This window comes from Melanerpes formicivorus, unplaced genomic scaffold (assembly GCF_026170545.1).
Source record: "Melanerpes formicivorus ecotype bairdi unplaced genomic scaffold, bMelFor1.0.p_v2 SCAF_93, whole genome shotgun sequence".
Classification (NCBI taxonomy): domain Eukaryota; kingdom Metazoa; phylum Chordata; class Aves; order Piciformes; family Picidae; genus Melanerpes; species Melanerpes formicivorus.
In genome coordinates this window covers 1,171,543-1,194,227 of record NW_027142445.1, presented here as the reverse complement: position 1 = coordinate 1,194,227, position 22,685 = coordinate 1,171,543, and the positions used below count along the sequence as shown (strand labels likewise).

The window sequence follows — 22,685 nt, the reverse complement described above, 5'->3', positions numbered from 1 at the left end:
GCATTGCTCAGCTCCCCTCTGGGGCTGCTCTTCTCCAGGCTCAACAGCCCCAGGGCTCCTCCCAGAGCTGCTCCAGGCCCCTCAGCAGCTCTGCAGCCTCCACTGGACCCTCTCCAGCAGTTCCCTGTCTCTCTGGAAGTGGGGAGCCCAGCACTGGAGCCAGGACTCCAGAGGTAGCCTCCCCAGGACAGGGGAGAGGGGCAGGAGAATGTCCCCTGGCCTGCTGGCCACAAGCTGCACATCTTCTTCACCCTGTCACTAAGCAAGTGCTGGAGAGGACATTTGCCAGTGGCTTCTGCTGTAGCATCTGGAGAGACAGCAGAGTGCAGATCAGAGAGTGAGGAGCAGCAGGAGTCAGGGGAGCTGGGCTGGAGGCCCCCCTGGCTGCAAGGCCTCTCAGCTTAGCACCTGGTGTGATCCTCCAGCCAGTGAGGAAGGTTGGAAAGCCAAGTTGTGCAGCAGAGAGAATTTCTTGCTGCCAGGATCCCTCCCAAATGACTTTAGTGTTGTGCATTGATTAAGTTCTTCCCAATCCAAGTGCTCAGCCCCCTCCCCTGCTCAGCCTCTCCCCCCACTCAGCATCTCCCCTGCTCAGCCTCTCTCCCCACTCAGCCCCTCCCCTGCTCAGCCTCTCCCCCCACTCAGCCCCTCCCCTGCTCAGCCTCTCCCCCTCTCCTCCCCAGGTGTTCGATGTGCTGCCACTCTACGGGCTGCTGCAGCCAGGCCAGAGCCAGCAGGTCACCTTCAGCTTCTTTGGCCACCCCAACGTTGTGGCCTGTGCCAGGGCCCTCTGCAGGGTGCAGGGAGGCCCCAGCTACGAGCTCAGGCTGCGTGGGGAGGCCTCGCTCCTCAGCTACCACCTGGACACCACGGAGCTGGACTTTGGGCTGCAGGTAGCGCAGGCTTCTCCTTGTCTGGAGCCCTCTCTGCTGGGGGCTGCCCACTGAGCCCTAGGGCTAGCTGCTGTGCTGGCTCCAGGCCTTGGAAGCACCACCTTGGAGTGATGCATTCTGCTTCCAAGCTGCTCTGGAATGGCCATCCCCACCCCACCCGAGCTGGGAAGTCTGAGCGGGGAGGTCCCTGCTGCCTGGGGGCAGGATGGACTGGCTGAGCTCTGGAGCTCCCTGCTGCCTGGGGGCAGGATGGACTGGCTGAGCTCTGGAGCTCCCTGCTGCCTGGGGGCAGGATGGACTGGCTGAGCTCTGGAGCTCCCTGCTGCCTGGGGGCAGGATGGACTGGCTGAGCTCTGGAGCTCCCTGCTGCCTGGGGGCAGGATGGACTGGCTGAGCTCTGGAGCTCCCTGCTGCCTGGGGGCAGGATGGACTGGCTGAGCTCTGGAGCTCCCTGCTGCCTGGGGGCAGGATGGACTGGCTGAGCTCTGCAGGTCCCTGCTGCCTGGGGGCAGGATGGACTGGCTGAGCTCTGGAGGTGCCTGCTGCCTGGGGGCAGGATGGACTGGCTGAGCTCTCAGGTCCCTGCCAGCCTGGACCCTTCTATGCTAAGTCCTCCTCAAGGCACTTGGCTGCTCTCTGCTCTCATGCTTGGTGCTGTCCCTCTGCAGGGTGCCCCAAAGCTCAGCTCCTGTGCAGGGCCCAGAGCTCCCTTGTGGCTGGGGGTCCCCAGGTGAAGCTGGCAGAGCCAAGTGCCCTCCTCTCCTGCTGCTCTGCTGTGCTGCCTGCCTTGGCTCTTGTGCCAGTGCCAGCTGCAGGAGATGCCCAGTGCCAGGCCTGTCTCTAACTGCCCGCTCCTCTGTCCTCTCTGCAGCTGTGGGACTCGCTCCTGGAGGCAGAGGTGACCCTGCAGAACAGTGGGAAGCTGCCCTTCACCTTCGTGGTGCTGAGCCCTGGCACGGCCACTGCCCGCAGCCCCCTGCCCGGCGTGCCCCTGGTGGTGCCCAGCACGGTGAGGATGGGGGCAGCACAAGGGACTGTGCCTGTGCCTGTGCCAGCCTGCACTGCCCTGGCTGGGCTTGGAGGGAACAAATGGGGAGAAAGAGAAGAGGAGAGGAAGATCCCCCAGCAGCAGCCAGGGCTGGGAGCTGCCTCTGCTGAGGGGGATGGAATCACAGGATCCTTGGGCTTGGAAGAGGCCTTTCAGACCCTCCAGGCCAGCTGTGCCTCAGCTCCAGCCAAGCCTTTCTGCTGCATTCCCTCCCTCCTCTCCCTGCAGGGCTGCCTTGAAGCCGGCCAGCAGCAGGTGCTGAAAGTCTCTTACCTGCCAGAAGTGCCTGGGCTCTTCTGCAAGGCTTTCCAGCTCCAAGTGGGTCACCTGCAACCAGAGGAGATCTGCCTGAGAGGAGAGGGAAGCTTTCCCAGGATCTGCCTGCACCTGCCCAGGAACATCCAAGGCAAGCACTGCCTGGCTGCTCCTCAGGATGCTCCCCTGCCTCTTCCCCCATCTCCCACAGCCAAGCCTGGAGGCTGCAGGGCTCTCAGAGCAGCACTGGTTGCTTCCTGAGTCTCTGGCAGTCCCTGGGGGCTGTGTCCCGGCAGACTCCCTGCTGCAGCCCTGCCGAGCTGCTGGGCGAGACGCAGGCAGGGCTTTGGGCAGGCTTGGATGGGCATCAGCTGGCAGGGGCTGAGCTGCTGCTCTGGGGGAGGAAGCTGGGCAGGGCTGAAGCTCAGGCTGCAGGCAGGAGGAGCAGCTCCCACTGCCCAGAGCTGCTGGAGGAGCGTTGCTGGGAGAGGCGCTGTGGGGAGGGGGCTGCCCAGCCGAGATGCCCACGCTGCCACCTGAGGGGGGGTTTCTGCCCTCAGGAAACAAGAGATGGGAGCAGATTCTCAGGGAGCTGAGAGGGGAGCTGGCCCAGGACAAGGAGAGAGAGAGAGCAGATGTCCTGGGGGAGGCTGCAGCCACAGAACCACCCCCAGATGACTCGGACGCCACGGTGAGAACAGCTGCTGCCCCGTGTGGCACCTGCCAGCCTCTCCCCCTTGTGCCATGGATCCCCTTGGAGCCCACAGCAGGCTTCTGGGTGCCCTGCTAACAGGTGGGCCCTCCCTGCCACACTTAGCTGGGACATCATCAGCTCAGCTCTCCAGCTCTGCTAGTTGTCCCTGCTGGAGCTGGAGGAGCTTCCTGGCAGCCTGGGGGGAATCCTGCAGGCCCTGCTCCTGGGGATGAATTGCTGGGGCCCCATCTCTAGGCTGCTTCTTGCCCCCCAGCCAAGCTCTGCCAGGTGTGCAGAGCTTGAGAGCAGCAGCCTGAGCCAGCCCTGGGACTGTGATCTCGCTGCTCATCTCCAAGAGGCAGCAGCAGCTTCCTCCTGGCCTCCTTGGCAAGAGGGCTTTGCTCCAGGCTGCTTTGGCACTGCTTGGGGGCAGGCCAATGCCTGGAGCTCTGGCAGGTCCCTGGCTTGTTCCTCTGTGTCTGGCCAGATCAGCTTGGATTGCAGTGCCTGGGCAGCTGAAGGGGCTGGAGTTGGTAGCTCTGGAGACAAGGTCCTGCCAAAGAGAGCTGGAGGTGTCCCAGGCAGTGGGGCAGGAGGACTCCCTCAGCCCTCCCAACAAAAGCAGGCTGGGAGCCTCCTGGGGAGCTGAGCCCATGCCCTGGGAAGGCCCTTGGCTAAGCAGTCCCTGTCTTTCCTTGCCTCAGCTGGACACTGGGCTGCAGGTGCAGCTGGAGGACATCCTGCTCAAGGAGCACATCCTGGAGCAGCAGGCAGCTGTGGCCTGCAGCGCCCCAAAGGAAGCTGCCTTGAGGCTGCCTGCTCGCCGCAGGCTTCTCGAGTGAGTAAGGACATCCCTGGCTGTCTGCAGGTGCCCTGGGGGTGACAGCCAGCAGTGCAGCCCTGCTGCTGAGAGCTGCTGGGCTCTGCAGAGCCTGGAGCAGCTGTGGCCAGCAGCAAGGCTTTGCTCCTGAGAGCTGTGCCCTGCTGCCTGGGAGCAGCTGAGTGTCCTCGCTTCCCTGAGCTGCGGAGCTGCTCTCAGCTCCCCACAGATGCTGGGCTCTGTGCCTAGAGCTGAGGGGACCCAGTGCAGACCATGAGGCCCCTCCAGGCAGCCCAGACACCATCCCTGCTGGGCAGCCCTGAAAGAGGCAGCTCAGAGCTGGCTTCCTGGTGCCACCAGACCACATCTGACCCGAAGAGCAGGTTGGCAAAGTCTCCCTCAGGGACCTTGGCTGCTGGTGGGACTGCAGGGCTCCCCTAGGTCGCTTGGTCCTTCCCTCTGCTCCTTGATGCTGAGCAGTGGGAGCAGCAGGCTCCAGCTCAGGCAGAAGGTGCTGTGCAGAACAGATCCTGGCTGTGTTTTCCCAGTGGGATGGCTCTGGACAGGACCTTCCTGTGGCTCTCACAGGGGTTGGTGGCTGCGGCCCCTGGGGCTCTGGGGACAGAGCTGGGTGCAGAGTGGTGAAGATTTCCTGGGGGGGAGGGGGAGGGAGAACTCTGCTGACAAGGTCCTGAAGCAGTCTCAGGGGTGGGCTGTAGGCCAGGCTCAGCAGCTGCACTGAGAGCAGTGGAGGTGCAGTGGACTTGTGTGCAGTGGCCCAGGAGCTGTGGGCAGTGCCCACTGGCAGCCAGCTGTGCTTGAAGGTGCCCCTGGGAGCTGCTAGAAGCTGGGCCCTGCCTTCCCTGGCACCGGCCAGAGTCTTGGCACCAGCTGCTCAGGTGTTGGGCTCCAGGGGCTTGAGCTGAGTCGTTGCCCTGGAGTTGCACCTCCCATGCCATGGCAACGTGGCCAGGCTGTGGGCTCAGGAGTGCCCTCCCTCCTCCTTGCAGAGCTGAGCTGCCTGAGTACATCCTGGACTTTGGCTGCGTGGGGCTGGGTGGCATCCACAGGCGCAGCGTGAAGGTCACCAGCCTGGGGCACTTCCCTGTGTCCTTCCAAGTGCCTGGGCAGCTCCTGTGTGGCACAGGTAGGCAGTGCTGGAGACCCTTCCTGTGGCCTTGCAAGAGCTGCCTGTGGCAGCTCAGCCTGAGCCACTGCCACGGAGAGCTCTTGGGGAGCTTTGTCCTGCTGGGGACCTGCTGCTTTGGAGCCTGAGTTCTGCTGGCCAGCAGTGCCCAGGGGCCTGGCCTGCCTGTGGCTGCCCTAACTCTGCCCTGCAGGGGCTGGATGGGCTGCTCACCTTGGGCACCTCTCAGCACCTTCTGCTCTTGGCTGCCAGCAGCAGCAGCTGAGCTTCTCTGGGTGCTCTCTGGCCTTGTGCTGCAAGGAGCTGGAGCCTGGGTGCTGCTGAGCTGCTTGGTGTGAAGTTCCTGAGGTCGTGGCACTTGTGCTCAGCCCTGGCTGAGGAGACAGCCTGGCAGGGGCTGTGCTGTATCCAGACAGGCCTCTGGAGCGGCCCTTGAGGCAAGGCTGCAGCAGCACCAAGCGCTGCCCTGCTGTGTCTGCAGGGTGCCCAGAGGCCTCCCTCAGTTGTTTCTAGGCAGCAGCAGGGCATGGGCAAATCTTAGCTGGGAATTCTCCTTTGAAGAGGTCTGAGTGTCCTTCCCTGGCCTTGCTGCAGCTCCTCAGCTGAAACCTTTTCCTTTCCCCCCTTGGGGCCTGGGCTCTGGCTGTGCCAAGCTTTGGGCCTGCAGCGGTGCCGGGGGAGAAGGAGCAGCAGCAGCTGCTCTGGAGAGGCAGAGTCCTTGCCAGGGCTGCCAGCCAGGACACTCAGGTGGCCCTAGGCTGCTGGTGCCCCAGCTGCTGTCCCCTGTGCCTCAGCTGCTTCCTGTCCATCTCTTGAAGGCTTCAGCGTGGAGCTGGAGCGCGTGGAGCAGCTGCCCTGCTCCCAGAGCAGGAGCTTCACCGTGTGCCTGGAGCCCCAGAGTGCCACCCTGCCGCTGGGCCAGGCGGCCCTGCTGCTGCCCATCCAGGTGCCCTGTGCCTCCTCCCCTCCCTCTGCCCTCACCCCCTGCGGGGGCAGGCTGGGGCCAGCAGCAGAGGCCAGCTGGAGCTCACCTGGCTGCTCTGTGCCTCACCAGGTGACAGGAGGCCCCACGGTTCGTCTGCTCCTGCGTGCCAGGGGGGTTGTGCCCTCCCTCTGCCTCTCCAGGGCCAGGCTGGACTTCTCCCCTCTCCAGTGTGGGCAGTGCCAGGAGGAGACCACTCGGCTCTACAACCAGCTGCCAGTGCCCTGTCAGTGGTTCCTCAGCAGGGAGGAGCCTGCTCAGAAGGTAAAGCACAGACACTCTGCCACTTGCATCTTCTGGGCTGCCTTTCCTGCTGCTCTCTTGCCTCCTCTGCTCCTCTGGCTGCTTCAGCACTTGGGCTCCAGCTGGGCTGAGGAGGCTTTGGAGGGTGCCCTGGGCCTGTTGAGCAGCTGCTGCTTCCCTTCTCTGCCACCTTCAGCCCTTGCTCCTCTCGTCAGGAGCAGCCTCCCCTGCTGCCTCTCCTGCCTCTGGCTTTGGCCACCAGTTCTAGGCCAGGGCTGGCCCCACCTGATTGGGATGGGTGCTCTGAGGCCAGGAGTGCCAGCACTGCAGGAAGCCAGCTGTGTCCTGCCAGAGCAAGCAGACCTCAGCCCCTGGTTTCTGTGCTCAGGTGGACAAGCCTTTGGCAGCCAGCAGGCGTGGGAAGCTGCTGCAGGAGCCCAAGGCCAAGGCCGGCGTCTTTGAGGTGCTTCCCTCAGCTGGAGTCCTGGCCCCTGGGCAGTGGTGCAACCTGCGAGTCAGGTTTTGCCCCGTGGAAGAGGTGAGCTGGGCTGGGGTCCCCCCCAGGAGGTCTGGCAGGGCAGTGTGGGCAGGAGAGCCCAGGCTGGGAGCAGGAGCTGAGCCCTGCCCCCACGGGCAGCTTGCTGCAAGCTCAGCTTCCCCTGCTGCAGCCTCTGCAGAGGGGGCTTGGGGAGCCAAGCCCTGAGCAGAGGACTCCCCTCCTGTCTGGCCAGGGAGAGCTCCTCTGCCCCTCTTGTTCAGCTGCTCCTTGCCCACCACAGCGCTGCCAGGGCTGGGTCTGGGCACCACAAGCCTGCAGACCTTTCTGCTGAGCACTGCACTGCCCCAGGAGTGGTGCCAGGGATGGGGCATCTCCCACCTCTGGGCACTCCTGCTGCCCACAAGAGGCAGATTGCCAGCAGCCTGCAGAGGGCAAAGGTTACAGCTCCGTGCTCCAGCCCTGCCCCTGCCCTTGCTCCACAGAGCCAGCAGCCTTTTGTGGAGCTGCTGGGAGAGGCAGTGCTGAAAGACCTCCTCTGATGGGGCAGGCTCCAAGGAGCTCTGCTCCAGGGCAGCTGAGGAGAGCTGGAGGTGCACAGAGAGCAGGGAGAGGTTCAGCTGCTGGCAGCAGCACTCCTGAGCCAGCAGCCTGCTCTGCTCTCCTGGCAGGGCCAGTCCTTTGGGGAGTCCCTCTGCCCAGCCCAGCCTGGGCTAGCAGCAGCTCTCCCACCTGGCTCCTGGGGGATCAGAGGGCCCTGGGCTATGCTGAGCAGGCTCAGGCTGAGCAGCTCTTTGCTCCAGGTTCCCTCTCCAAAATGCAAGGCAAAGCCCTGTGCTGCTGGGGGGCATCTCCCCCGTGGGGCAACCTGGGCCAGGGGCTCAGCACTCTCAGCATGCCAAGTGTCTCCCTTCCCTGAGCCTGACTCTGCCTTTTCCAGTTTCCAAGCAGCCCTCCTTGTCCTGCTTTCTGTTCTCCATTCAGCTCAGAGGTGCTGCTGCCAGCCCTGGCCTCGGGGCACAGGGTGAGTTTGAGGCCCTGGCACTTCCTGGAGGAGCTTTCTGCCCTTCTCTCTTTTCAGAAGCTCTACAGGAGCACTCTGAAGATCCACATCTGCCACAGCAGCCAGCACCTCCAGCTGCTGGTCTCAGGCAGTGGGCTGGAGCCACGGCTGGAGTTCCAGCCTGAAGTGCTGGAGCTGGGGCCAGTGCTGCCATCCAGCCCTGGGGCACAGGGCACAGTGGTGGTGAAGAACCCTTGCAGCTTCCCCATCGAGTTCTACTCCTTGGAGTATGACCTGCAGTACCTTGCTGAGGAGCAGGTAAAGAGAGGAGCTCTGCTCCCCACATCCACCTTGTGCAGCTTCAGGGCACTGCAGTGTTCCCAGCCTTGTGCCAGGGAGATGGAGACAGGAGGCAGGGCACAGCCTGGGGGGGTGGTGGTTCAGAGTTAGCCTCTTCTGCTGGCAGGCTGTGGAGGGGCTTGGCTGGTCCTGCAGTTGTGAGGAAGGCAAGAGGGGGAAGCTGGCCGGGGCCGGGGGGGGTGGCTGTGGCTGGGGCCGGGGCTGGGGCTGGGGCCAGGGCCGGGCTGGGGGGGTGGCTGTGGCTGGGGCCGGGCTGGGGCCGGGCTGGGTGGCTGTGGCTGTGGCTGTGGCCGGGGCCGGGGGCGGGCTGGGGGGGGCTGGGGCTGGGGCTGGGGCTGGGGCTGTGGGCGGGGGCGGGCTGTGGGTGGCTGGGGCTGTGGGCGGGGCTGGGGCCGGGGCTGTGGGCGGGGCTGGGGCTGTGGGCGGGGGCGGGCTGTGGGTGGCTGGGGCTGTGGCTGGGGCTGTGGGCGGGGCTGTGGGCGGGGCTGTGGCTGTGGGCGGGGCCGGGCCGGGCTGGAGCTCCAGCAGTGCCTCCCAGGGGTGGTTTCTCCTCCCCATGCACAGATCCTGAGGGCGCTGGAAGGCTTCGACTGCCGCAGCACCTTGCTGCTGCCTCCTCGTGCCCCGGGGGAGCAGCTGCCTCCAGAGCTGCTGCAGCTGTCTCGGGGCCAGAAAAGGCTGCAGGATCAGCAGGTCGAGGCCAAGCCTGAGCAGCCCACAGCCCAGGACGAGGGTGAGGCTTTGCTCTCGGCTGTCCTGAGTGGGGGCTCAGCAGGGAGCCCAGCCCCCAGCTCTCCAGGGCCTCATTCTCTGGGGCTCCAGCAGTCCTCATGCCCCAGCTGGGTGGAGCAAGGCCCTGGTGAAACTGTGGCTTGGCACAGCCAGCAGTGCAACCAAAGCCAGCTCCTATCTGCCCTGCCTGGGGAAGCAATGAGGATGGCTCCTGGCAGGGGGGACCAGGGCCAAGTGAAAGGCCTGGGCAATTTGCCTCAGCTTTGCCAAATGAGCCTCAGCTTTGCCCCAGCAGCTGCTGGGATCAGGGTGATGGGGAAGCTGTGCTAGGCAGGGCAGCACCGCTGCTGTCCTCTCTGGCACTGCAAGCTGAGGAGGCTCTGGGTGACCTCCTGAGGGCTGTCCTGGGGAACTCAGAGCCCAGCCACATCTGCTGCAGTGCCATTCCTCAAGCACCCAGCTCCTGGATGAGCCCCAGATGGAGCCTCTGCCTTGGGACTGTCTCAGATGCTCCTTTCTGGCTTTGCCCTTCTTGCTCAGCAAGCTTGGCACCACGCTCCCATGAGGGCCATGTGGGCAGCTCATGGCAGGAGACCGGGCTTCAGTCCTGTTGGGTGTTGCTGCATGCTCTGCTCTCCTCTTTCTGCCAGCCCATCCACTTGTGGGCACCTGGAGCAGCATCCAGGGCAGAGCCTGATCTGCACAGGCTTGAGAGGAAGGGCAGGGCGAGCCCATGGGTGTGCCATTGGCTTGAGCAGAGTCTCCTCTGCCGGGAGCCGAGGGGCTGGTGAGGATGAGGAGGATGAGAGGAGGGCAGGAGGCTGACTCTTGTACCTGTGTGTGCACAGCAGAGCATCAGCAAAGCACCACTGGCAGCAGGGAGGCCTCAGAAGAGCCGCAGGCCAGCCCAGTCCATAGGGTCCTGGCCCTGGGCAGCGCTGCGTCTGCCGAAGGAGCTGCAGCCCCACAGGGCAGGGGCATCGTGGTCATCGTCCATGGGGCACCCCTGGCAGGTAGCTGAGCTGCAGCCTGGGCTGTGAGGAGGGGGGAAGCAGGGGAGATGTGTCCTGGCGGCCCATGGCGCTGGCTTGAGCGGCTGAGGTGCCGGGAGGTGAGGCACGGCTCTGCCGGGCTGGCCCCAGGCCCTCAGCAGCTGCTGCCAGGGCTGTGGCTCCTCCTGTGCCCAGGCAGCTGGGCTCTCGTTCCCCCCAGGAGGGTGAGCCTGTCCCCGTGGCCGCATGGCCCCACGGTGGCTGCCGTGCTCCACGTTGCCTTGCGGAGCGCTCCCCAGCCCCGAGCTGTGCCCAGCTGCTGCCCGAGGCAAGGGCAAGCAGCCCAGGGCAGGGCAGGGTCCGAGCGGTGCTGGCACAGGGCTGGAAGCGGCAGCCTGGGCGCAGGCTTGAGGTGGGCTGCAGCCCTCAGCTGCGTGGGGGCCTGGCAGAGCCTGTCCCCGGCAAGCCCTGCGGCCGCAGGGGTCCCCAAGCAGCCTCCCTCTCTCTGCAGGCAAGACGTCGGCAGCGGCCGCCCTGGCCAAGCACTACGGCGCCGCCTGCCTGTCCCTGGACGCTGTGGTGAGCGAGGCCGTGGCGGCCGGGAGCAGCGCGGCAGGGCGGCGAGCCCGGGAGCTGTGCAGCGCCGGCAGCCAGCAGAGCCCGCAGCAGCCACAGGATGGCCGTAAGGAGCCAGGCTGGGCCCGGAGCGGCGCTGCGGGAGCCCCCGGGGCTGCGCCTCTGCCGGCTCCAGAGCAGTGGCACGGCCCCGGGGGGCTTGGGGAGCAGGGCTGCGGCACGGAGCGGGGCAGAGCCCTTCCCGAGAGCCTCTCTGGGCACTCAGGCTGCAGCCCGAGGGCTCGGGCAGGGGCACTCTGCCTCCTCTGCACAGCTTCCTTTGCTCGGGCTGGGGGAGCATCTTCCTGGGAGCTTTTCTCTTGCCTGCTAGCTCCAGCCTGGCCCTTGTGGCCATCAGCTGGGCTCTGCTTGGGCTGCTTTTGCAGTGCTCAGCTGGGAAGCTGCCTGGCCTGCAAGCTGCTGGCAGGAAGAAGGCTCTGGCTCCCTGCTGGGGTTGTCTCCCATGGAGCTCTTAGCTCCATGGAGATGGGCAGCAGAGGTTGGGCAATGCATCCAGAGCTCTCTGCATTGCAAATGCACTGTCCCTGCCAGGGTGCCCACTGCTCTGGAAGGTGCCTGGCTGCTCCCCACAGCAGCCCCCTGAGTCCTCTGTGCCCTCTGCAGGCTCCCCGGGGTGGCGACGCTACTCCAAGGCCAGGCTCAGCCGCAGCCTGAGCCAGCCCAGCTCTGGGGACAGAGGCAGCCAGCACTCCCTCAGCTCACCAGGCCAGGCCAGAGCTGGGGCAGGCAAGAGGAAGATGTCTGTGAAGAGACAGCTTGCAGCAGAGTCCTCAGGCTCCCAGGTGAGGCCTGGCCTGCGCTGGCTGATGCCAGGGCCCTTTCCCTTCCCTTTGGGAGCTGTGTTGCCTGGGGCAGGGCTGAAGGAGGATCAAATGCAGCTGCTGAGCCAGCACTGCCAGCTCAGCACTGCACCCTGTCCCGCAGCACCCCATCTCTGTGGCTTTGCAGTGCCTCAGGGGTGGGGACTGCAGCACTGCCCTGGGCAGCTGAAGGTCAGGCTGGCCCAGCAGGACCCTTCCTGGCCCCACGCTGCCTGGGCCTGAGCTCCTGCTTGTCCTTCCTGTGCTGTGGGCTGCTGCCAGCGCTGGGGGCTGCTGCTCAAGGGCTGTGCTCTGCAGGCTTGTCCCCTGCAGCCTCTGGCCCACGCTTGCCTTGGAGTTTGTTGCTAGTGAGAGCTCCAAGGCCAGCAGCTGGGATGGCTCAGGGGGTTCCCAGGGGGCTTTCTGCTCTGGGGATGTTCAGTGTGCTGCTGTTCAACCCCCAGGGCTCCTCTGGCTCTCCTCTGGTCTCGGCGCCTCCGGCACAGCTGCGGCTCAGCCCCAGGGGCAGCGGCGTGGCAGAGCTGGGCCTGGGGAGCTGTGTGCTGCCCCAGGAGCTGCTGGTGGCCATCCTCTCCGAGAGGCTGCAGGTGCGTGGCCAGGGGGGGAAGGAGAGCTTCCTGCTGGAGAGGGCCAGGCAGCGCAGGAGGGCTGGGAGAGGAGGAGGAGTCCTGCTGTTGGAGGGCTCCTGGGCTCAGTACATTTGGGGATGACACCCAGCTGGGGGCAGGAGTTGATCTGCTGGAGGGCAGAGAGGCTCTGCAGAGGGACCTGGACAGGCTGGGCAGATGGGCAGAGTCCAAGGGCAGGAGATTGAACACATCCAAGTGCCAGGTGCTGCACAGTGGCCACAGCAACCCCAGGCAGTGCTACAGGCTGGGGTCAGAGTGGCTGAGAGCAGCCAGGCAGAGAGGGACCTGGGGGTGCTGGTTGATGGTAGGCTGAACATGAGCCTGCAGTGTGCCCAGGGGGCCAAGAGGGCCAAGGGCATCCTGGCCTGCATCAGGAAGAGTGTGGCCAGCAGGAGCAGGGAGGTCATTCTGCCCCTGTACCCTGCACTGGTTAGGCCACACCTTGAGTCCTGTGTCCAGTTCTGGGCTCCTCAGGTTAGGAAGGAGGTTGACTTGCTGGAAGGTGTCCAGAGAAGGGCAAGAAAGCTGGGGAGGGGTCTGGAGCACAGCCCTGTGAGGAGAGGCTGAGGGAGCTGGGGTTGCTTAGCCTGGAGAAGAGGAGGCTCAGGGGAGACCTTCTTGCTCTCTGCAACTCCCTGAAGGGAGGTTGTAGCCAGGTGGGGGTTGGTCTCTTCTCCCAGGCAGCCAGCAGCAGAACAAGAGGACACAGTCTCAGGCTGTGCCAGGGGAGGTTTAGGCTGGAGGTGAGGAAGAAGTTCTACACAGAGAGAGTGATTGCCCATTGGAATGGGCTGCCCAGGGAGGTGGTGGAGTCCCCATCCCTGGAGCTGTTCAGGAGGAGACTTGATAGGGTGCTGGGTGCCATGGGTTGGTTGATTAGGTGGTGTTGGGTGAGGGGCTGGACGTGATGACCTTGAAGGTCTCTTCCAGCCTGGTCTGTTCTATTCTACTCTCTTCTCCTTGGGGGAAGCTGCAGATGCCAGCAGCTGGCAGGGCCCTGGGGACAGCTGCTTGCTGCCCTCTGCCAAGGGGCTTCACCCAGTGGCCCAGAGCTGCAGGCAGGGCACAGCTGATTTTGTCTTGGCCTTTCTCCACAGCTGAGGGACTGCTGCCAGGGAGTGGTGTTTGATGGCCTGCAGAGCCTCTGTGCAGGCAGCACGCTCTCTGCTCTCCTCTGCCTGCTCCAGGCTGTGGGAAACCGACCCCACATCTACTTTGTCAACCTGCTGCAGGACTATGGCTCTTGGCAAGCCAGGCAGGCAGCTGCAGAGGAGCGGGCAGGTGAGGCTCCTCATCTCCCTGCCTCCCAAGGCTTCTCCCCTCAGCCCTCAGCCCTGCCCAGGTGGAGCTGGCTCACAGCACAGCTGGGGAGAGGTGTTTGTAGGAAGCCTTCAGCCTCCTTCCTGCTGCCAGCACAGCAGGGCTGAGGCTGGGAGACTTCTCTCAGGCTGCAGCACTGCAGCTGGGGCCCAAGTGCAGGCTGCTGGGGCTGAGTGTCTGAGCAGCAGCCAGCTGTGCCCCACGCTGGGGCCTGAGCCCAGCAAGGCAGAGGAGCTGCCAGCCTGGCGCTAGCTTGGGGCTCTGGAGCTGGGAGCAGGGCTGGGAGCTCCCTGCTAGCTGCCGGCAGGGGGCTGGGCTGGGGCTCCTCTCGGCTCCCCCAGCACAGCTCTGCTGATGCTCTCTCCTCTGACCCCTGCTGCAGGCCGGGAGCAGGAAGCTGCAGCCAGGAGGGAGGAAGCCCTGCTCTGGGAGCTGGGGGAGGAGGAGTTTGCTGCCCTCCCGCAGCAGCAGCAAGCTCAGCTGGAGAGCAGGATCCGGCAGCTCCAGCGGCAGAGGAAGCAGAGGTCTGGAAGCCTTCTGTGGGGAGCTGCCCAGCACAGGCTCCCGGAGAGGTGTCCCTGCTCTGGGGAGCTGGGCTGAGCTTGGGGGGGTTCCGGAGGAGAGCCCCAAAGTGGCGATGCCGAGCGGCACAGGGGTGGTGCCTTCCCCCTGCCTGGCTGCCGGCAGAGGAGAGAGCTTCCTGCTGGGGGCTGAGAACATCTCCTGCTCCTGCTGGTGCCGAGGCCTCGGGCTCAGAGCCTGCTGCAGGCAGCTGGGCTCTGTGCTTGCCTTGCCCTCGCCCTTCGGAGGCTCTCTGAGTTCGTGGCCTCGGTTGCCATCCCCTTCAGCCCTCCCTCCCCCAAGCAGGGGGGATGTGCTGTGGGGCTGTGTGAGGCACAGCTGTGTGAGGCCAGAGAGCAGAGGTTTGCCTGGGTCACAGCTGGGCTCCAGCAGGACTCCTGTTTTGCAGGAGGGGAGCTCCTGCAGCCTCTGGGTGCTGTGACTGTGCTCTGGAAGGAGCAGGCTGTGCCCAGGGAGAAGGGCTGAGGAAGCCCAGGGCTGTGGGGGTGACTCTCAAGAGCTCTTTTCCCTTTGCCTCGCTGCAGGCTGCAGCTGGCTAGAGAGCAGCAGGAGCAGCAGCAGCGCTGCAAGGAGGCAGAGGAGCTGGAGCAGCAGGGCAAAGGCAGAGGGAAGAGAAGCCTGGTCAGGCAGGTGGGTGGCTGTGTGAGCAAGAGCCCTGGGCACCTTGCTGCTGAGCTGCAGCACTGCTGAGAGCCCAGCAGCCCCAGGCCCTGCTGGGCAGCCTGCTCCTGCTTGGGGCTGTGCTGGGAGACAGCAGCTGCTGCCTCCTGCTGCTGCTGCTGCTTCCCTGGGGGCTTTGCCACGGCCCTGTGGCTGAGCTGCTCTTCTGGGATCAGGCTGCCTCTGAGTCCTGGCTCCACACAACTCCAGGCATGCCCTGGGAAGGCCTGGATGGCTTTGCTCCAGCGTTTCTCCCTGCCCTGCCTGTGCCCTGCAGCCCTGAGCCAGGTCCCCTCTGGGAAGTGAGGTCTGCTCCTGCCTGTCTGGCAGGAGAGAGCAGCAGGGCCAGCAGCAGGGCCCAGGTGTCTCTTGCCAAAGAGTCAGGGGTGCTGAGCAGCCCAGAAAGGAGCCCCAGGGCCTGCCCAGGAGGAAGGAGGGCTCTGGAGTTCCCTGCTGGGCTTGGAGCAGCTCCTCGGTTGCTGCCTCCTCGTGGGTCTGGCGCCGAGGCCTTGGGTTTCAGTGGAGCTCCAGTGGGTGCCAGCTGCCTTCTGGCCTGGGATTTGTAGAGCACCTAGCACAGGTCTGGGGTGAGGCTTGGGCTGCTCTTGCCAAGATCTTCAGTGTCCTGCAGCTTGGAAATGCTGATGGCTTTCTCCTGCTCCTCCTGCCCAGAGCACAAAGACATCGAGCGGCAGCAGCAAGGAGGCCCCCGGCAGGCAGCAGAGCATCCCCAAGAGGAGGACCGAGAAGGGCTCTGCCCAGGAGTGCTCAGCCTCTGCTGCACCTGGCAGGGAAGAAGAAGAGCAGCAGAGCAAGCTGGGCCTGGCAGACAGCTGCTCAGGGGAGCAGAGCGAGCAGAGCTTGGCCCTGCGGTTCCAGAGCTACGAGGCGTCACGGCAGCATGTGGCTCATCTCTTGTCCTGCTGGGACAGGGTGCAGGGTGTCCCTGCAGAGCCAGGGGTGCTGCAGCCAGCAGGCCAGCAGCAGCCTTCCCCCCGCCTCAGGAGGCAGAAGTCTAGAAAGGAGCTCCAGAAGAGGCTGGGGGAGCGCAAGCTGGCCCAGCTGGAAGGGGAAGGTGCAGCAGGGGCAGGCGGCGGCCAGGCAGTCGGGGTGCCCTGCCTAGACATCGAGGTGCTGAGCTGTGCAGATGTGCTGAGCACCATCCTGGAGAGCAGGAGGCTGCCAAGGCCGGAGCAGGTAGAGCCCCGCGAGGCTCAGCGCCGGAGCCTGCCCCGGGGGGGCCCTGGGGCCTTGTGTCCCAGCGGGTGCCAAGGGCACAGAGCCTTGCCCAGGCTGCTGCTGCTGCCCCACAGCAGCCTTGTGGCTTGGCTGGGGGCAGCCAGGGAGTGCTCTCTGTGCAGGCCTCCTGCCTGCCAGCTGCTCTCCCGCTCTGGAGAGCAAGGTGGTGCCAGGCCAGCTCCAGGGCACTGCTTCCTTCAGCTGAGCCACTCAGAGCAGAGATTCCTCTGCAGGTGCCCCCTGTGGGCCCTGGCCCTGCTCTGGAGCCTGCCCAGCAGCCTGGGCTGGGGCTGGGGCTGTGCTCCACCTCCCTCCATCAGAGCTGGCCAACAGCTGAGTGTCTTTCAGGAGGGGTGAGGATGGAGGTGCCGGGAGCATGACCGAGGTTTGCTCTTCTGCCGTAGGTCCTGGATGAGCTGGGCCTGGGTCCCTCAGGGCCCCCCCCTGCCCCCCACTGCTTTCTACTCTGTGGCTCACTACCCAGCCAAGAGAGAGCTGCCTGTGGCAGAGGCCGAGCAGCACTTTGTCCTCCTGCCACAAGGTGCCCCAGGGCCAGAAGAGGAGGCTGCTTCTGTGCGCACAGTGAAGGTGCCAGGGCTGGCTGGGGGCAGGGGGGGTGGCAAAGGCTCAGAGTGGAAGGGCAGTGAAGAGGTGCCAGGGCCCCAGGCCTGCAGCCATCCCTTCTGGCTGTCCAGAAGAGACAGAGCTCTGCTCTCTGCCCTGAGCACAGGGCAAGTCTGGGAGGGAGAGAGCCTCCCCTGAGGGGGTGCTGCCCCTGTGCTCTGCTGAGCCCCCCCTGCAGGGCTGGCTCTCAGGGCACATTTCCCTTTGCTCTCTCCCTTTGGGCTGAAGTTCTCAGAGGAGCAGGGAGCCCCAGGCAGAGGCCACTGGAGGGGGGCAAGAGCCTCCAGCAGCCAGGAAGCTGTGAGGAGGAAGCGGAGCTCTGGGGATGGCAGGAGAGCTCTGCGCAGGTCAGCCACGGTAGCCTCCATCCATCCCTCTGAGGAGGGCCGAAGGCCCACGGGCACTGTGCCAGCCCCAGAGAGCTGTGCCAGGTGAGCCGTGGGGGAGGAGGGATCCCTCTGCTTCAGGGCCAGCTTGCCAAGGAGGCTGCTGAGCCCAGCTCCCCCCCAGCAAGTGCCCAGCTCCTCCTGCTCTCCTTTGCTCCTCAGCAGTGCCTGAAGGTTCCTCTTTCCCTGCCAGGAGCAGCAGCTACCGCTGGGTAGTGCCTGCCCAGGGCCAGGTGGTGCTGCAGGTCCACTTCAGCTCGGCGCTGCTGGGCAGCTTTGAGCAGAGGCTGCACTTTGAGCTGCTGGGCACCAAGCGCCCCTACCAGCTGCACTGCAGGGGCAGCTGCCTGTACCCCACCATCAGCCAGGAGCCACGGTAAGGCTGGCCCCTGGGGCCATCCCGCTCTGCTGCCCCTGAGCTCAGAGCTGAGACTCTGCCCCTCAGCCCCTCAGCCCCCCAGCAGCTCTTGCTGTGCTTGGAGCTGGGCAGCGCTGCTGCTGCCTCGGCCAGCGCTCAGAGTGGGGGCTCTGGGAGCAGGTGTTGTGCTCAGAGCATCTCACAGCTCCTCACTCCCTGTGCCCAGGGAGGTGTTTCCTCGCTGCAGGCAGAGCAAGGCAGCTGAGGCCATCCTCTCCAAGGAGTATGTGCTGGGCACCAGGGTGTTCCACTTCGGGCCGCTGCTGTGTGGCAAGGCCAGGGAGCGGTAGGTGCTGCCCAGCCCAGCCGTGCTGCTTGCATGCAGGGGGGGTTGAGAAGGGATCTGCAGCACCTTGTGCTCTCAGGAACCTGCTCCCAGGGGCACGATTCAGGGCAGGCCCAGGCAGAGAGCTGGGGCTTTGGTGGCTTTGGAGGAGCACAGCTCTGGCAGCTTGAGCACCTAGCAGGCACAGGAGGCTTGGAGGAGCTGGGGAGGGATGGAGCTGCTCTTCCTGCCTGGGGGCTGCCTTGGTGGCCAGAGCCATGTGCTGCCTGCAGCCTGAAGGCAGCTGGGGGTCACTTGTCAGCCCCCATCTCAGCTTCAGCAGCTTTGTGGTGGTATTTCAAGTGCTGGGAGCTCTGTGGGCAGCCTGAAGGGAAGGCTTTCTCTGCTGATGGTTTGTAGAGCCTCCATGACTCTGCAGTGTCAGCAAGCCAGGATGGTTGGAGCTGTCAGCAGGGGACACAGACACCTGCAGAGCAGGAGAAATGGGCTTTCCACTTCCCTGATCCTCACTGCTGGATCCAGTCTGGCCTCAGAGTCTTGTCCCTGGAGCTGCTGCCATCTTCCTGCTCTTCACTTCCCTCTTTCCCTGCTTTCAGGGTTAGGAATGAAGTTTTGTCTGCAGGGGGGCTCTGGAGAGCTGGTGGCATTTGGACCCCCCAGGGAAGTGCAATTCCCAGTGTTTAAAAACCAGGAGAGGATTTGGCCAGGCTGAGGAATTGCCCTTTTTGCCCTTTTCTCTCCACACTCTGTCCCAGCCCCGAGCCAAGAGGCATTTGTTAACGCTGGGACTCCTCTTGGGAATCCCCCCCTCAGCCTCAGGCTCAGCCAGGAGCTGGGCCAAGGCAGTCTCCTGGCTGCTGTGGAAGAGAGGAGCTGAGCTCTTTCAAACCTCCTGTCCCAGCCTTTCTGGGAAGCCTGCAGGGAAGGCAAGCCAGCAGAGGAGGGGAGGAATCCAGGTGCCTGCTGTGCTGCTCTTTGTGCAGGCACCTTTGGGGTCCTGGTGTGCAGAAGGCCTCTGGAGGTGGCCTGTGCACAGCTCTGGGATGGAGGCAGCAAGTGTGGGCTGGGCTCTGAGGGAAGCTGGGAATGAAGGCAGGCAGCATGCAAAGTGCCCCTGGAGGTGAGGCTTTCTCTGAGGCTGCTTGTTGGAGCTGCCCTGCAGCCTTTGCCCCTTCTGTGGCCAGGTCCAAGGCTGTGCTGCAGGCTGGCAACCGCGAGCAGCTCTCCATCCGCAACGTCAGCCCCTGGGAGGCAGAGGTGCACTTCTCCTGGGAGCGGGGGTGGCAGCAGGGGCACCTTCCTCTTGGAGCCTGCCAGCATGAAGCTGCAGCCTTATGAGAAGCAGGTAGGGGCCAGGCAGGGGGGAGCAGCAGCAGCAGCAGCAGCAGAGGCCAGGAGCCGTTCCTCCTGCTCACTGGAGGCTCTTCTGTGTTTCTCTTTGCGGGGCTGGGGCCAGGAGCTGAGCGTCTGGGCCTACCCCACTGCAGTTGGCCTGGTGGAGGACAGCCTCATCTGCCGCATCAAGGACAACCCAGAGCCAGTGGTCTTCCAGCTGTGCTGCCAGGGGGTGCAGGTGAAGCTGGAGGTCAGCCCCAGGCAGCTGCATTTCGCCAGGGTGCTTCTGCACAGGTCAGTCAGGCCAGGGGCACTGTGCCGGGGGTGGCTCTGCTGCAACTTGCCTTCCCCTCCCCTTGCCGTGTGGCTGCTGAGATGGGAGCCTGGCCAGCAGCCCTCTGGCTGCCAGCACTTGCCAGCCTCTTGCTCAGCCTTCCTTGCTGCCTTGGAGGTGCCAGGGCAGCCCCCAGCGCTGCTGCCCCCGCTGCATTTGCATCTCCCCTGCTGGTGCAGAGGGAGCGGAGGAGCTGCTCTGGCTCTGCCTCCCGTGGCATCCCCTTCTGCCGGCCGGCTCTGCCCCAGGGCCTGGCCTCTGGGGCTTGTGGCAAAGAGCCGAGCCCGAAGGCTGGTTTCAGCGCCGCGGGGAGGGCTGCTGCCGGCGGCAGGGCTGCCGCTGTGCCCCCCAGCAGCTGGCACGGAGCCTTGGTGTCTCTGCAGGGAGCAGAGCAGGATGCTGCTGCTGCGGAACAACTGCCCCCTGCCGGTGGCCTGGAGGCTCAGCGGGCTGGAGAGCCTGGGCCAGAGCTTCTGGGTGTCGCAGAGCCAGGGCACGGTCGGGCCCCGCTCGGAGCTGGCCGTGCAGCTGTGCTTCAGGGCCAGCAAGCCTCTGAGCGTGGAGAAGAAGATCCGCTTGGAGGTGAGGGCGCAGGGCCCTGCCTGGCAGCGCTGGGCAGAGTGCTCTGGGCCCTGCAGCCTGTGCCTGAAGGCCCAAGGAGGAGCCCTCAGCAGATGCCTTTGTCCCCACCTTGCCTGGGCCCTTAGCAGCAAGAGCCCCTGGCTGGAGGATGCTGCTTGGCAATCTCTCAGTGCTGAGCAAGGGCTGAAGGGTGGGGGGCGAGAGGCTGGGGCCAGGCTTTGGCAGCAGTGCCCAGCAACAGGCCCAGGGGCAATGGGCAGAAAGCAGAAGCCAGGAGGTTCCAGCATCTGTGTTGTGAGGCTGCTGGAGCCCTGCAGCTGGCTGCCCAGAGAGCTTGTGGAGTCTCCTGCTCAGGCTCTTAAGGCAGAGCAAAGAAATCTCTGCCTGGGTTTTGCTGCCTGTGGTTGAGAGGCTGCCTTGCAGGGAGGCTGCTGTGTGCTGAGAGAGAGAGTTGGGTGTCATTGCCACCTGCTCTGGGACACCTTGTGGGTGCCTCCCAGGGGCTTTACACACAGCTGCTGGAGACAAGAGCTCCTCAGGTGGTGCCTGCCAGAAACACTGAGGAGAAGGACTCCAGCAGGGTTTGTGTCTTGGTGCCTCAGGTTTCAGATGCAGAAAATGTCCAGGGTGTGGTGCAGGTGGAGAACATCCAGGTCCTGGCCGAGGCCTACGAAGTTGCTCTGAACATCACCCTGCCTGAAGGTCAGTGGCTGGCCCCAGAGCAGAGGAGTTCAGATGGATTGCATGGCCTTGGCAAGGGGGGAGGGGAGGGGATGGGAGTGGGGATGGGAGGGGATGGGAGTGGGGATGGGAGGGGAGGGGATGGGAGGGAACAGCAGTGCAAGCCTGGCACGGATCCATGACACAGGCCTCTTGCCAGCTGTGTGGAGTAAAGCCCTGTCAGGCCACACAGAGCTTTGCCTCTCTCATCTCTGGCCCTTGCAGTGTGCCCCTTCCTGTTGGTTTGATGTGGGGGCTTTGGAACAGCAGGGGTGTGCAGAAGCAGCTGGCAGCTGCTGAGGGCTCAGCACAGCACATCAAGTGGTTGGATCTGTGCTTGGAAGCAGGGAGGTGGAGGCTGAGCTCCTTGGCTGCCAAGCCCTGCAGCTCCTCTCTCAAGAAGAAGAGAAAGGGCAGCAAAGGAGCCAGGGCAAAGTTGCAAGGCTGGCAAGTTGCTGAGCAGGGCTTGGTCCCAGCTGAGATCTCCAAATGTTTGTCTCCTCCCCATCCCCTCCCTCGCTCTGGGGGTGTCCTGCAGGTGCAGAGGGCTGCCTGGACTTTGGAGTCCTGAACGTCCTGGGGAGTGCCAAGCAAGTGCTGACCCTGAGGAACCAAGGGCAGTGCAAGCTTGCATACAGGTTGGTCCAGCTGCCTGCTCTGGGAGTGCCTGGGGCCACCACCTGCCCAGGCCTGCAGTCTGCTCCTCTGCATGGCTGGAGGCTGTTGCCCTGCTGGGGGTGAGCACTGGCACTGTCCTGAGCTCCAGGCTCCAGCCACAGCCCAGTTGCTCACAGCTCAGCAGGCAGCAGAAGGAGAGACCCAGCCCCTGGGCTCTGTGGTGCAGGAAGAAGAGTGTGGCCAGCAGGTCAGGGGACATTCTCCTCTGCCTTTCCTCTGCCCTAGGGAGAGCACATCTGGAGTCCTGGCTCCAGGTCTGGGCTCCCCAGTTCAAGAGAGACTGGGAACTGCTGGGGAGAGGCCAGCAGAGACTAGAGAGATGCTGAGGGGCCTGGAGCAGCTCTGTGAGGAGCAAAGGCTGAGAGCCCTGGGGCTGAGAGCCTGCAGAAGAGCAGCCCCAGAGGGGAGCTGAGCAATGCTCAGCAAGAGACAAAGGAGCTGTGGGGGGCAAGAGGCTGGGGCCAGGCTCTGCTCAGTGGTGCCCCCAGGGACAGGAGAAGGGGCAGTGGGCACAAAGTGGAGCCCAGGAGGTTGCATGTGAAGAGGAGGAGAAAGTTGTTTGGTGTGAGGGTGCTGGAGGCCTGGAGCAGGCTGCCCAGAGAGGGTGTGGAGTCTCCTGGTGTGGAGAGCTTCCAACCCCCCCTGGGCACTGTGCTGCTGGGCAAGCTGCTGTGGGTGCCCTGCTGGAGCAGGGGCTTGGACTGATGATGCCCAGAGGTCCCTTCCAACCCCTCCATGCTGGGTTCCAGGGTTCTGTGCCCCTGAAGTCGAGGCCAGTCCCTGCTGAGCTCTGTTGCCCTCCTTCCAGGGCCAAGTCCTTTCTCTTCAGGAGACTCTTTAGAGCAGGATGAAAAGCCTGGGGGTGGAGGGCAGCTGGCAGCACTCAGCACTGCCTGGCTCTGCCAGGAGCTGGGGCTGGCCTCTTGCCTTTTGTTGCTTGTCACTGGTGCCATGCCCAGTGCTGGCTGTGCTGCTGGCCCCTGGGCTGCTCCCTGCAGAGATCTTCTCCTCCCTTCCTCCTTCCTTCCCTGCCCAGGTTCAGGCTGCGTCCCGCAGGCCCCAGCACCCAGGACCTGGCCTCCCACTTCACTGTGCAGCCCCAGCAGGGCCTGCTGCCTCTCTCTGAGCGCCCTGTCGCTGTCCAGCTGCTCTTCCACCCTCAGAGGGAGCTCAGCATTGAGGACAAAGCCGTGCTGCTGTGCCAGGTGAGCTGCCTGGGGCGGGCAGGGTGAGCACAGCCGGGCTGAGGGGGGCAGGAGGACATGGCTCTGCTGGAAGGAGAGCTTCAGCTGGGGACTCTTCTCTCCTCTGTGCACAGCAAAGGCTTTCAGAAAGCAGCTGTGCTCCTTCCTCCCTGCCAGGGCCTGGAGGGGCCAGGAAGAAAGCTGGGGCCAGACTTTTGCCCAGGGCTGATGCTTTGGAAGTAGAAGAGGGAGATTGAGGCTGGAGAGGAGGAGGAGGAGGAAATGTTTGACACTGAGGGGGGAGAGAGCCTGGCCCAGGCTGGGCAGAGAGGGGGGAGCTGCCCCATCCCTGGGAGCGTTGCAGGGCAGGCTGTCTGGGGCTCTGGAGCACCTGCTGTGGTGCTGCTCAGCTGAGCAGCTGCTGAGGGCCTGCAGGGAGGTTGAGCAATGACTCTTCCAAGGCCTTCCAGGCTGGGCAGAGAGGCTGGAAATGCAGCTCTGGAGGAGGCCTCCAAAGCAGGGCAGGAGTTGCTGGGCGGCTGGGCTGTGCTGCCAGGACAGAGGCCGCTCTCTGCTTGCAGGTGCT

The 22,685-nt window shown here is 64.6% G+C and overlaps 3 protein-coding genes across 3 annotated transcripts in view; all 3 read left to right on the top strand.

Annotated features, from left to right (window-relative positions):
• The window catches only part of LOC137455224 (hydrocephalus-inducing protein-like), a 32,530-nt gene extending 26,615 nt beyond the window's left edge, over positions 1-5,915 (top strand). The window contains exons 23-30 of the mRNA XM_068165845.1: positions 684-893; positions 1,765-1,902; positions 2,170-2,347; positions 2,757-2,887; positions 3,595-3,728; positions 4,721-4,857; positions 5,676-5,853; positions 5,912-5,915. Coding sequence (XP_068021946.1) covers positions 684-893; positions 1,765-1,902; positions 2,170-2,347; positions 2,757-2,887; positions 3,595-3,728; positions 4,721-4,857; positions 5,676-5,853; positions 5,912-5,915 — 1,110 coding nt within the window. The remainder of the gene's footprint in view (positions 1-683; positions 894-1,764; positions 1,903-2,169; positions 2,348-2,756; positions 2,888-3,594; positions 3,729-4,720; positions 4,858-5,675; positions 5,854-5,911) is intronic.
• A 2,065-nt stretch (positions 5,916-7,980) lies between these two features.
• The window catches only part of LOC137455223 (hydrocephalus-inducing protein homolog), a 34,145-nt gene continuing 19,440 nt past the window's right edge, over positions 7,981-22,685 (top strand). The window contains exons 1-14 of the mRNA XM_068165844.1: positions 7,981-7,998; positions 8,506-8,674; positions 9,522-9,686; positions 10,177-10,347; positions 10,905-11,083; positions 11,566-11,709; positions 12,849-13,032; positions 13,454-13,595; positions 14,178-14,283; positions 18,723-18,895; positions 19,319-19,517; positions 20,120-20,219; positions 20,776-20,875; positions 21,952-22,120. Coding sequence (XP_068021945.1) covers positions 7,981-7,998; positions 8,506-8,674; positions 9,522-9,686; positions 10,177-10,347; positions 10,905-11,083; positions 11,566-11,709; positions 12,849-13,032; positions 13,454-13,595; positions 14,178-14,283; positions 18,723-18,895; positions 19,319-19,517; positions 20,120-20,219; positions 20,776-20,875; positions 21,952-22,120 — 2,019 coding nt within the window. The remainder of the gene's footprint in view (positions 7,999-8,505; positions 8,675-9,521; positions 9,687-10,176; positions 10,348-10,904; positions 11,084-11,565; positions 11,710-12,848; positions 13,033-13,453; positions 13,596-14,177; positions 14,284-18,722; positions 18,896-19,318; positions 19,518-20,119; positions 20,220-20,775; positions 20,876-21,951; positions 22,121-22,685) is intronic.
• On the top strand, positions 14,526-18,604 carry LOC137455205 (hydrocephalus-inducing protein-like). The gene is made up of 7 exons (XM_068165814.1): positions 14,526-14,615; positions 14,986-15,510; positions 15,988-16,140; positions 16,405-16,607; positions 16,756-16,938; positions 17,147-17,266; positions 18,451-18,604. Exons 1-7 carry the CDS (start codon positions 14,526-14,528, stop codon positions 18,602-18,604), a joined length of 1,428 nt encoding a protein of 475 aa, XP_068021915.1.

Excerpts from the sequence above, each read along its gene's own strand:
- LOC137455205 (XM_068165814.1), top strand. The coding sequence starts at position 14,526 with ATGCCCTGGGAAGGCCTGGATGGCTTTGCTCCAGCGTTTCTCCCTGCC. Across the intron at positions 14,616-14,985 it reads AGCCAGGTCCCCTCTGGGAA|AGCACAAAGACATCGAGCGG; the intron begins GTGAGGTCTGCT and ends CCTCCTGCCCAG. Across the intron at positions 16,141-16,404 it reads CTTCTGTGCGCACAGTGAAG|TTCTCAGAGGAGCAGGGAGC; the intron begins GTGCCAGGGCTG and ends TTTGGGCTGAAG.